A 13,348-nucleotide genomic window follows, 5' to 3' on the forward strand; every position below is an offset into this window, starting at 1 on the left:
TCAAGTATGCCGCGTTTCGATGTCGCGAATCATTCAATCGCTCATGCGCGATTGAAAGCGGTTTTATTTACAGAACAATGATCGCCGCGAAGCGTACACAGCGGAGCATAATGAATCAAACTAATCGTGATTTACACCATGCTGTCAGAAACAGAACGCGTGGCTGTCGTTGTTTCTGATACGATGGCCTTGATCGACCGTAAACTAGCCAACCAGCATATCGAGCATTAGTTCTTCGCGTTTCGATTACGCTTTCGTTTTTATCGTGAACCACTGTTCCGATAAACCCCTGTTCGACAAAGAATTGTCAATTGTCAAGAAGACCGTGACATCAAAGGAATAATTTATGGAAATAAAACTCTTTGAACTTTCATTCCTTTTCCATCCACCTTCAAGGTTGAATCAAGGAACCGAAGGAACTTCAAATCTTTTTTTAGAAACAATTCTAATGATCCACAATTTTTTACATATTTTCAAGCTATTCGATCGTTAAAGTTACCTCAGGAATATTTTTACTATCCGAAGAGAGTATATTTGGCAATCTTTTAATTCAGTGGAGTTAAAAGGATATTTCTCTCTGTTATTATAAAAAATTTGTACTTGTCAGGATAGACTTACGTAATGAGAAACGTCACTGGAATCAAGATAAAAAGGCTCAACGGGAGAACGTGCAACTTTCCGTAGGGCATTCTCGTCCTCGCTCGTTCTGGAGCGCTGAAAAATAACGTGTCCCTTATCAAAAGGTACTATCGCGTTTCAGGTGTCTCGATTTTCATGGTCAAGCATAGTCGCGACAACTATACACGGGTAACAACGGCACGACCGGCTTCTACGACTATCTCGTCTCGAAAACACGCAGAAATGCAAACGAGGGATTAAGATTAAAATCCTAACCCAGATGCATTAATCGGGACAGAAACTTCGACTGAAAATGAAGGATTTTAAAACGCGATCTAGATCGCTCGCGTTAAGCATGCATTCGCGGCACGTTAGGATGCAAAATTTCCACCAGATCGAGTTACATATCGCGCGAACCAATTATCGAGATTTTGCGAAAGGCATATTTAAAGTTCGCCAATTAGAGCACCGTTTAGTAATTGAGCGAGAAACGAGCGATATGAAACTAGCCTGCGCGAGGAACACGGGCGATTCGTTGGATCTTTTCGCAGAAATCTAACGTCTTACCTCGACAATCGGGCAGCTGGAATTCTTTTTAAACTAACGTGACTGTAGCTACGCGAGGAAGGCACCTTCATGGGGTGCCTTGAAGCGACTGCTCGTCAGTGCAGCTAACACACCTCTTGCCCTACGCAACCTGTCGATCACTGATTAACGCACACGATTACGTTGCACCGCAATTAACCGTCTGATCCCATTCTTGTCCGACTTCTTTCTATTTTCATACGAATCGATCACCGTTTTTTACAAAATTACCTCGCGAATCGATCCCGCGGTATATCTAAGGATCAGAGTTACTCTATTATCCGATTCAACTGGATTGTGAAAATAACAAATTTCGCGAGTTGTTATAAAACATAGAAAATGTTGTGTTTTAATCAATTTCTGTGCGTACACGAGATCGACTGATCGTTAGTTCGATGCGATTCAAGGATCGATATCGAGAGATTCGTAAAAGTGTGATATTCGATTTATTATTCTATGTGTCAGAGATCCGGAATTCGAAGTTCGGTAAAGAAAATAGCAATTGTGTGGGAAATCGTATGAATCGCAGGTTTATTGGTCAGATCTGAGGTCGGATCGTGACTAAAGCGAGTTAGAATTTATCGATAAAGCGTAGCCTCTGCGCACTGAGTCGCGTTCGATAATTCTCGCATGCCAATGCACGTAACAAACGTTTTACTGCCGGCTACCAAGAATCCGTAATTAACGTCGTATTATCGGCTTTGCGTACGCCGGTGTCGTAATGGAACATTCGGCTGCGTTGTTCGAATTACGTAATTCGTCTCTTTTGATCTGCAGCTCTGCGATCGTAATTGGACAGAAAACGAATTTCTCCTGGTCCGAAGAAAAGAAGCATTATAATTCGCTTCTCTTTTTATTCGTCCAACATTCCATTCTCCATTGATTACTTATTGCCTCGATTATGCAAATTTTTATTAGACGAACGAACGATCCGAGCGTAGACTCGTGTCACGTATGTGAACATTTAAAGCGAAATTGAGATTTTTCGTTTTTATTCGATTTCTGGTACAATCCGAAATTCAACCGAACGAATTTGTCTGCCAATTAATTCAGGCGATCGACATTCCATCGTACAACGATCCTTTAACGAGCGGTCATTAATTTGAGATATTCGAGGAACGAAGAAACGCAAGTATTCGAGTCTCTGGCCGTGGGAAGCGTTGCAAGTCGAACCATGCGCAACGTTATCTCAGCTTTAAGAAGTTAATTGCAGCGAGACGTGTATGCGTAAAGTAGGTTAATGAAAGAAAATCTAATTGCGCCGGAAGAATTTCGTATGAATTACCGTGAATAATTTCTCTATCTCCCATTGCTATTCGCTTCTACTCTGCGGGGATAAAATGCGTGCGGTGTGCGAATGAAACAACGTGGTTACTTGATAAAATCACGTTTTTTGTATTAACAGCGTTACAATATTACAATATAGGCAGTTTATTCGGTGTCGTTCCCGTTGCTGTAGCGTGTAATTAACAAATCGTTCGTAAATTATTGTTCCTCGCGTTGAATATACAACGCGTTCGACTAGTAGAGCCTTGTGTTATCATCGCGATAACAGTAATACGATAAACGTAACTTAAACGCCGGTTACGCAGGCAAGTTTCCGTGTCACTGAAACAACGTCTCATTAAAAAATAATATTACGACTGGTTACCGGTTATCGAGACATTCCGCGAATCGTCGCTATTCATAATTTGACTTCATTTTTCTCGAGTATGTGAAACTGTTACCTTTTCAAATAGAAAAAAAAAGAAGAAGAAAAGAAAATGATAAAACATCAATCTGATTTCCCTGTACAAATATTCTCTTCGGTATTCGGATGCTTTTAAGTCGTTCTTAGTTAACTATAACGGAGCACCTTAACCCCTTAGACTACAATATTGTCCGAGGCTCGTAGGAAGGAAGTCGAGCCAAACACGAGTGACACAGGTGAGAGGCGTGGTTTCTAAGGACCGATGTAAACATCGTCGAGTTCGACCAAGCTCGCGGGCAATTTCCGCAGATATTTCCTGTCTCAGTCTCGTGTTATTCTTCGTTGTGCACGCACCTTGGCACGCACCACCGGAACTGCGCCGTAGGACAAGGAGTTAAAGGTCATCTACATTATAATGGTACACGCGTCTCTACACGCCTGTTATTACGTATATAATCGCGCGACTGTATGTATATGTACATGACATGCGTACGTGTAATTCTAATATAAATAGTTTGATAAATAAATAATGTCGTTATCTCTTCGCGTTTGTACCGACCGCAGTCCGCTCGATCATAGAAAGAGAAACCTGCACGGCGGGTAGGATTCTCTGAAAGTGGCTCGAGCGACGGTACAAGGATAAACTCTCGTGTCCGGCTACATAATTGTTCGTATCGTTACGCTACACCATCTATCGCTGCATACGAATTTCGTTTGGACTAGTTTCGATATCTTTAGCTAGCGTTGCCTACGTGTAAGCGGTATCCCTCGAAGAAGGCTCTAGGTCACGACTTTTGTTACATCGACATGAATCGAACGATCCTCGCGATGGATAAAGAGTTGAGAAAAAAAAAAAAGGAAAATAGATTACGGAGACACGGGAAAGCAGAAATTCGAAAGATCGTTCGATTCGTGCATCTACGCGTGGCAGTGAACTAGCACGAAGCTTAAACAAAGGACGTCGACGCGAGTCGAGGTTATCTCCATGTGGACGGAACGTTTCCGTGGTTCCTCTCGTCGAAAGCCGACGTTATTGTCCTTAATTGCACCGCGAATTAAGTGACCCTTACTGGAGTCCTTTACGTTGTCCAGATTAACGTGCCACCGTTCGCAAACTATCAGCTAATACGATCTCTAACGGTACCTTAAATCAAACAGGAACAAACGAGACGGACGATCGAAGGCAGCGCGATAACGAGAAGAGTCAGCCTCTCAAACCCACTCTCTTTCTCGATTTCATCCCTCTTTTTAATCTCCCACCCTCGATACGCGCTGCAAAACAATCGCGCGACAATATCCATCCGTTTTGTACCATTGCGATCAACGAATCGTGCGAAAATCCAATCGGTATAAAATTCGCAAAATACCCCAGAGCTCGACGATCGCGATTCGCCGCGCAACTTAAAATGAAAATGAACGATCGTGATTTAAAACAACTCGAGTAACCATTTCGAACGAATCTCGTCCGGAAGCATCCTCGGAGCGTGTGTTTAATAACTCCTCGGATCTTTCCCTTCTCTCGATTACGATCTTGGCGATCGAGCTACGTGCTGGCCTCGTCGATCACCGTGATCATTCTGTTATTCGGAGGCACATTCGTCGCGTGCCATTTCGGCTTCGGTTCGGGTTCCTCGTTGGCTGGTTGAGGGACCGGTGGTCGATCCAGATTCGATTGGCCGCCCTTAGAACGAGCCAGGGACCATCTTCGACCTCGCCGATCCGTGATGATCGGCATTTCCGCTATCAGATTATTCTCGAACTCCGACAGCATCAGGTAGTTCTCGACCTTGTTGCACGAGGTTATGCAATCGCCGATGTAATCGAGGTCCTCGAGCATGTTGTCGGGAAGATCCATGTCTGCGATCCCTTCTTCCGAGATGCAGGTTAACTCGGGTTTCTCCGGGGCTAGGCCGTCGATCAGCTCACCTGAAACGCGATTGATAACTCTCACTAATTTGCTCTGGTATTTATTTTAATCGAACTTTAAAGCTTTAGCATCTCGTTCCTTGGTTTTATGCGAGACGAAATTGATCGGAGAAATAAATAAAATACCTTGATTGGGTGCGATTTCGGTACCAAGGACCAGAGCAGCGGCTGCAGCCCCGGCAGCAGCCACGTGGGTGCCATCGTTGTCAGGTTCCTGACTGAACGACAGCTTCCGTCGCTGTGGACAACTGTCCGAAACGCAGATGTGCTTAGTCCCGTTCGACCTGGTGTGTTTATGCCTCGACAAGTTTCTTCTGTGAAGATCTATAAAGAACAGCGTGAAGCTGCCTACCAGGACGCAGGTCGAGCTGAAATAGTAACCGGCCTTGCCGCCGTAGCCGATGTTCATGTACCCTGTAAACACACTCGGGCTGCTTAGTAACGATTCCGCGAATTAATAGATTTCGAGATACGTTTAAAGCAATTGAAACGTCTCGGTGATTACCAGAGATCGGAACTCCGATTGCGATCGGTATAGCTTGGGAACACTGGACCAGGCCCCACGTTCTTGCGAAATTTCTCGCCCGTACTCTCTCGTACGTGTACATTTTCAGGCTGTAATGGTAGCCGCCGCAGAAGATGCCTGCAAGCCACAATGTCACGGCTTAATTAAACGATCTATCAGCTAAAGACATCGCGTAACCGGTGAATAAATTATGGGATCGGAAAGGAGGAGGAAGGATAATTCGTAAAATTGCGAAGCTGTTAGACGTAGATTCGTAAGGGCAGAGGTTTTTATCGCTGCGCACACACGCGAGTTTACGAGTGAGGTTACCGTACCGTAAATCCAGGCGAACAGCACATATCCGTGATAATTTCCCTGCACCGCAGTGAGGGCCAGAATGCACAATCCGCATACGAATACCGCCGCTTGCGTGAGATACTGACGCGCAATCCTGCATTCGACGCTGCGATGCACGACCAAAAGGCCAAAGGCTACGCAGCCGAGGGTCCAGGCCAGCCCGAGATAAGCCTGAAGCAGGATCACCGTGTCGCCGAGGCCTTCTTTCTCTGCCTGATGGGCCTGTGACGAAATAAAAACTTTGAGAAATCATTTTTCTTCCATTCCTCTCTGTCTTTTCGTTCAGCGATATCTTCGTATTAAACATCTGCATAAATTTTTATCTCAAAGTGCGTAAGGCCATCTCTGTTTCTTTGACAGAGTTATGATGCAACGAGGTTTAAAGAGTTAAAGAACTATACTTGGGTGGAAAAATAATTTTTCTTTCATTTCTCTGTGGGCTTTTATCGAGAGATATGTTAACGTCGGATCTTAATGTTTCGAAACGTGCAGGAAACGGTTTTCGGTTCGGATTGATTAGACGACGTGTTATCGTGCGTTTTACCAAGTAGAATATCGGAGTGTTGATTCCAAAGGCAGATATCCCAGTGGACACCAGCAGTATTCTTACGGTTTTGCTCTTCAGCGTACTGAAGTCGAAGAACGGCGGCCCGTCGTCGGTCTTGTTCTTGTCTTTAATTTTACGCTTTTGATTTTTCAGATGCAGAATGGCTCTACGTTGCGGATGATATAGGGACGCGCTTCGATAAAACGTGCCCAGGATGAACGTGAGGAAAACTACACCCGTCACTGCCTGCAGGCCTAAACGCCAGCCGATCTTGCTGAAATCGAAAGGTAGAATTCTTCGTGTCTTGTTATTTTACAAAAAAAAGAAGGATCGATTTTTCCAGTCACGATTTTTACTCTTGGAAAATTTAATCTATTCGACTCGATAATTGTTATCGATAACGTAACACGAGAGACGATTAAAATCCTCGTAACGGCTGAGATAAAATCAGATAAGAAGTTAGTACTACGTTACCTAATCATTCCCTTTATGAAAGCCGACATAACTGCGATACCAAGGCCACTTCCGGACACGATAAAAATCTCGACCAGTTCTCTACGTCTCTTGAAATATTGCGCCACCATTAACGTGCTGCAATCCCTCGTCATGCCAACCCCTATACCTGGAAAGTAATTAAATATAGTTCATGAACTTGCCATTACGCCATTCCTTTAATATTTCATTCCGAAGTGGCCTTCCATCTAAAGAATTATTCACACAAATCGTCTCTCTCTTTTTCTCGAGAATGTTATTAAAAAACGTTAAGGGTAAATGTACCGCACGAAAACTCGTAACAGTCGAGTCGGAATTGCTCGGGACGAAATATAAACGGTGTTTAATCGGTTCAGAAGGGAAATTATCCGAATCGCGCGACTTCTTGTCACAGCTTTTTTCCTTTTTCTCGAGACAAAGGATCGAGGATTTTTAATTTATCGCCGTTACATTGTTGCAGTGACTCACCGACCACGGCGCCGTAGCTGAAGAACAACTGGTGGAACTGCGAGGCGAAAGAAGTGAAAAGGCAGCCGAGTGCTGTAACGAGGCCACCCAAAACTGCGGTGAGTCTTGTACTTTTTCTCCGACAAAACGCTATTGTTACGGGCGAAACTAGTAGAGCCACTCCCGTCGACATTGCTCCCAGCCACCCTGTAAAGAGATGAAACTTTCTTAATCGTTTTTTGATCGCTGAACATTACTCGGTACACACGTTTTCCGGCTGAAGTTGATATTAATGGGTGCACGCTCGTTAAATATTTATACGGTTGTACACATTTTACTAGCTTTACGCGCGCACGGTAAACATATTTTCAAAGTTTCAGACAGATAGCACAGTTTTTGGAAAGATTCATAATACATATGAATTTATACGCGGATGTTTTAATATTTAAAAATTAAAAATATTGTTTCTCGGAGATATAAATATTTTCCGGATAGGTTTGTCTCGTTCCACTCTTTTCTCCCGAGTTTTATATTGGAATTGATTCTCAGATTGGTTTCTGGAATTTACTATATGGTACGACGACTTCCAAGAAGCTAGCTAGGTGGTTCTTGGTATATTAGAATTTTTTGTCAATGCATAAAGTTTGAAAACGATTCTCTATCATTTTATTGCCTTATCGCACGATTTTTCCTTTATCTCTTTAGCAAGGATATCGCTTTTCCGAGTTAGAAAAGAATCACTTTCCACCCCTGCGCACTGATGGATGGCGATTGCAGCCTCATCCCTTTTTCATACTGATTGGCAGTTCTTGTAAGAACCGTCTTCCTCTGATTGATGATAGGAGTGATTAGGATATCGACAGATATAATCGCATACTCCGCAATCAAGAATATTCGAAATTAATCTTCCCAAATCTTCGCGAAGTTATAATTAGACTCTAATATTTCAAACAAGATTGTAAAATATTATCTCAACAGAATTAAATTCCACGAGTAACACCTATATCACCTACAGGTTCCACAGAATTTATTTAACAAATTTGAAGGAACTTCCATGAATCTAAAAAATTCCTTTCCACGCCTCCAAGCTGATAAACCATCGCCGTGTTCCTGTGTACCCCCGATAACTTCCAATACGCATAAATTCAAAGGCAAACACGATAATATTGACTCAATTGGCCAAACTCCAGGACCAAACACTTCACGCCTCATCGTTCATTGATATTCAAATTCTCCGAGGCTTCATTTGCACCGTTCAATACACGATTTATGCGTTTCATATGCCGTTACGGATTCGAGTTCCGCCGCGTCGGCGTTCAATCTCGGCCGGCCATATTTCACCTTCGTAGTTTGCAATCATAATAAACGCCTCGCGTACCCGGGGTTCCCCTCAATTAGAACCGTATCGTGGCATGATCGATATCCCCGACTGGCTATTTCGTCCTAGTCACCGTGGTTCCGTCGACCAATCCCGTCTTTCCTCCGATTCGACCAGAGATCGACGTGATAAATCGATTCCGCCCCGAGACACGGCCACTTTCGTCCACGAAACTTTCGTCGTCCGTTACCTTCTTCAACGATCGATCGTCACGGTGGTCCTTCCTTCGGGCTTACGCGTTTTCTTTCACCGCCACCGATCTGTTAAACGCGATCCACCTCGCCGAACAGAAGTCCACTCCAGGATCGAGGTTAAGACCGTTTTAATTACAACAGCGAAGAATAGCCGAAGCGATTAGCGGCTAGGTCGTTTAATTAATTTTCAGCGTTCCCGATCGGCAGCCGCGGACGTCTAGTCGGCTCATCGATCAACCGGAGAATGCCGTCCATCGCAGAAGATGGGGTCGGTTCCCGGAGACAATGCGCCATGCGAAGGACAAAAAAGGAGATTATTAATCTCGGGAGACGCTTTCGACGACCATCGCTGCAGTTTTCATCGGCATCGTGATCGGTGTTTCCATCAGAGACTTCGATTCAACGGCTACGACCCTGTGTCGAGGTGTGAAACTCGAGTCTTTCTCTAGTTTGTAGTTCGATGGTCTTTTCGAGCTCGCGAGATTGAAAGGACTTTGAATTCGAGGTCTCGAAAGAGGACTTCTTCTTTCCTTCAAAAGCAGAATGAGACAAAATTGGGGTTTTTGACGGACTTTCTTCGGGTACTCGTGCTTTAGTACCTTTTCAGACTCGCAAAGAGGATTTTCTTGGTTTCGAGCAACAATGCTGGGAGGAAAATTAAGCGAGACCGTGGTTTCTCAGAGATTTTCTGTAGATGCTTGAATTCTGATGTTTTTCGAGTGCTGTTGTGGAAAGGTTCTTAAAGAGAATCTTGAAACCGCGGTTTTTTCTCTCTTTCGACGAATAAGGTTTCGTAAAATATGGAATTCACAAGGGAGAAGATGTTTTCCGAGCTGTTCCACAAGAAGCAAACGGTCGAGACGAATTTATCGATCACACCTGTCCAAGCAATTCTTTTCGCGGCTTAGCTACAGAGGTCATACGGGTGACAAAAAGGTAGGCTTATTAATCTCGATACAACATTCGGGGCACGATAGTCCCGCATTAAATGCTCTTCGCTCTGACACATAAATTTCACCCTGAAATTTCGACAGCGCGAAAGCAGACACATATATCCATCGCGTGACGTATCGGTTATCCGAATTTTTATCACGCGCGGTGAATCAAATAAATTAATTTCACCGGCGCTTTTGAAGAATCAGATAATACGAGAGTAAAAGGCCGCTGAAGTATCGCGTAAAAATAAATCGCGACCCATCGGCGATGATTAATCGAGTGACGAAAAAAATAGAATTTCGAAGCGAAACTGCGAAAATAATCTCTCGGAACACTTCTCGCGATATACCGGATTTCGAGAAGAAAGCTCGATACACACAACGTCACCTCTATTATGTACCGTTTCCCCATCCGCGATTCCTTCCCACCCTTGTCATCGGTCAGGATCAGGATCCTCTATCCCACGAGTAGTCTAGCTACGGTCTCTACCCTTGAATTTCCTCTGGAGCCAGGAAACGAACGAGAGGGAGAGTGAATTGGCGAAAGAACAGGTCAGCGACCCCGTGGATCGTAAGCTCGCTTTCATAGCGACTCTATCCAAAGCTCGGCAATCCCGACGGAGTACCAGTCAGGTATAAAACGAACAATCATAGTTCTACACGGTGGTTACTCGGTCCTCGAAATACCCGTTAAATCCCCTAACTCTCGCCGAAATTAACATCCCTCAGAAAATCAGTATCCGACGTTTCGACAATTTTCGAATATCGAAATCTTTTCTCCAATTTCTCCGTTTTATTTTTAATTTCCATTTCGTCTAATTTTATCTCGCGTCGCTGTTCATTCCGCTGTTGTTTAAGAGTAGCAACCGTATTTTTCCCCGTTGCATGGCCATCGTGGGAAAGCAAGAAGGCTGGAAAAAATTCCGCTGCTCGTCGAAATGTGCTTCGTTTCTAAACAACGACGCTCGTAAACGGGGAAGAAGAAGGGAAAGTGGAGCTCGTTAGCGACTCGAGGTGGCGTACTAGAAGCGCATCGGGGGCTCGAAAGGAAGGAAGTAAAGGGGGGAAAGAAAGGAGAAAAAAATAAGCGAGACCTGGCGAACTCGGTTTCACGGGGACGACAATAACGCGAGTCGGTCGCGGGTACCAGTTCTCGGAGCTGTTCGTGAATAATAACGATTCGGCTGAAGCTCTTAATCCAACGGGGCCCGATAGGCGAAACGCTGCTGGAATTGTTATAGTTGTATCGTTTCGCACGGACCACCGTTCCTTTTCTCTTAGCCGTATGAAATATTCAAACGATACCCATGCACTGGGTGTCCCGGCTGAACGAGATCGTCGAAATATCCGCCTTATTTCCCTTTACGAGATTTCACAGTCGTCGCTATCTTTCCCGACATTTCGCTCTTCTCTCCCTCTTTTTCCGTGTTCTGTAAAATTGAAGAAAAGAACGTCTACGACGTCGAAGTCTCCTTAAAAAATGACCACGAGAAAAAATTCTCACAGCGGTTCCGCGTGTTTATGTATCCAGCTCTTGAAGCTATGCAATTTTGTCCGAAGGAGTTTCAACGCGCAGAAAAAGATTAAAGAGTCCTATTTAGCTCGGATACCCGGTATATGCACGTATGAATATACTTCCAAGCTTTCTTCCCGTTTTCAAGGGCCAACTCCGGCTCAACTTGCCGAGTTTCTCCGTTCACCACTGGCGTTCCGCGATAAATTTCAAAGTCCCGACCGGGAGCATGCGGGCCGCAGGGAACGTCGGCTGGATTTGTATTCTTCCGGCAGATTTAGACACGAGAAGCCGGTATCGATATGCCCACGGTGATGATTTAGGAACGTGGGACGAATTAGGACGGATGCTCCTCGCGGAATATTCAAGCCTCTTAGTAAGCCTGCTCGATGAAATACGACGATTCTCATATTTATACACCTGCGACGGCTTATGAGAGACTTACAAAATTTTCGTCCTATCTCTCCTCTACTAGCCTCGTTCTATTTTTTCCGCTACCTTTTTATTATACTTTATCCCGGTTTATTAAAGCGGTAAATCTCGCGCTCTGGAATAACTTCGTACGCCAGGCCCGCCTTTAAATTGTTATTTTAATACGCGGTTTTATTGCGGGTCCGCGTGTCATGTAACGAGAAGGAGATTCTCGAGAGGATGAAAATAAATGTTAGCTAGGATAAAAATCGACGTCGCGGCTTTTATAAGCCGGGAGTGTTTGTACACGTTTTATTAAGCAATCTCGCGTGGAAGAGCGCGGGGTCAAATATTGAAATTAGAAAATAGGATCGTCGATCCTTGCGTATCGTACCTACGTTGGAAACGGGTTGACGGTATCGTTTCGCTCCTTCCAACAGCAACCACGCTCCCGCAGCCCCGTGAATTCCCGTGGCAAGAATTTGCACCATAACACCGGTTACTACGACCACCCAACCCCAACCACTCTCCGGGTAGTAATGCTGTCTTATGGTACATCGTGCGATGTATCTACGGCGCGTGAAAACCAGCTACAATGAGAACACTGAACACTCGTTTCGGCTTATACGAGTTGGTCTCCTCATTTAACTTCGCGATTGTCTTATTATCGCTGATAGTATGTGTAAAATATAAAAATAAATTGAAAATACAGCAGATATCAAAAGGTGACTAAAATTTCTTCTCGAATTTCTCTCACGAATTTATATCTTTTATATCTTAAAGAGGAGGAAAGGTAATGTTGTTAACCCTTTGCACTCGACGATTTTTTTTGGCTCCAGAAGAGTAGAAACTTACAGATTTTCTGCTGTAAAACTGGCGTTACTTTTTTTGGCTTCAGAAAAGCAGAATTTTACAGATTTTCTGCTACAAAACTGACGTTATTTTTTTGAGTGGAAAATAAAAGATCGTGTAATAATTAACACGTAAAATTATTTAACTTCGATATCTCGCGTATTGTTATATCGTCTTAAATTTGATATATTAATCGATATGGGTTTTCAGAATTTTATGGTGACTGACAGTCACCTCTCGAGTGTAAAGGGTGAATAATAAATGTAAAGTAACGCTAGTACTAGTGAATTAGGAGAAATATTTTCTGTTTCCACGGACAATTTAGTTCTCGAAGGATAATTGAAAGTCGAGATTGATTAAGGATTTGAGATTTAAAGTGTCCACAAGGTCTGACCTAGGGTCCTGGATTTCATTTTCTTCGATCCCCTTCGGACTCGTTGGCTCGCGCAGACAAACGACTCCCTCGCACTCTCCTGAGAAGGAAAGTTCACCTATCTCACCGGAAGTCGCTACTCCGCTGTCCTCCAGAGCGGGACTGAGAACGACATCCGTCTCGTTGCGCTTTCCAGCCTTCATTCCTTCGCTATTTCCACCAAGACGCACTGACCATTCTTACTACCTTTTGTTTCTCATTACGAACGCTATTCCGGTCTTCCCAATTAACGTCGTCATTTTATCTTCGTTAAATCACCTATCAACCTGTCTCGAAATTTTTTCCTTCGGAAAAATTACAGTATCGTCGATGAAATCTTCCAAATTCTTTCGACAGATATGGAAAGCTGAAGATTCTCTTTGTATTCCAAACAGACACTATCGCGACATGTTTTGATCTTTTATTGGCCCGTTTTACAGCACCCTTCCGTTTCCCTTCCTTTATGCTCGTTTTCCTCCAAAACTA

General features: G+C 43.9%; 1 protein-coding gene across 1 annotated transcript; it reads right to left on the minus strand.

Moving 5' to 3' along the window:
* Positions 1-4,436: 4,436 nt before the first annotated feature.
* LOC143221124 (monocarboxylate transporter 12-like) lies at positions 4,437-13,122 on the minus strand. Its single transcript, XM_076446647.1, has 10 exons — positions 13,091-13,122; positions 12,845-13,033; positions 11,993-12,168; positions 7,189-7,374; positions 6,703-6,850; positions 6,226-6,502; positions 5,660-5,903; positions 5,325-5,462; positions 4,946-5,233; positions 4,437-4,819 (listed from the first exon to the last, which is right to left on the minus strand). Exons 1-10 carry the CDS (start codon positions 13,120-13,122, stop codon positions 4,437-4,439), a joined length of 2,061 nt encoding a protein of 686 aa, XP_076302762.1.
* Between the last annotated feature and the right edge of the window lie 226 nt (positions 13,123-13,348).

Source organism: Lasioglossum baleicum, unplaced genomic scaffold, assembly GCF_051020765.1.
Source record: "Lasioglossum baleicum unplaced genomic scaffold, iyLasBale1 scaffold1937, whole genome shotgun sequence".
NCBI classification, from domain to species: Eukaryota; Metazoa; Arthropoda; class Insecta; order Hymenoptera; family Halictidae; genus Lasioglossum; species Lasioglossum baleicum.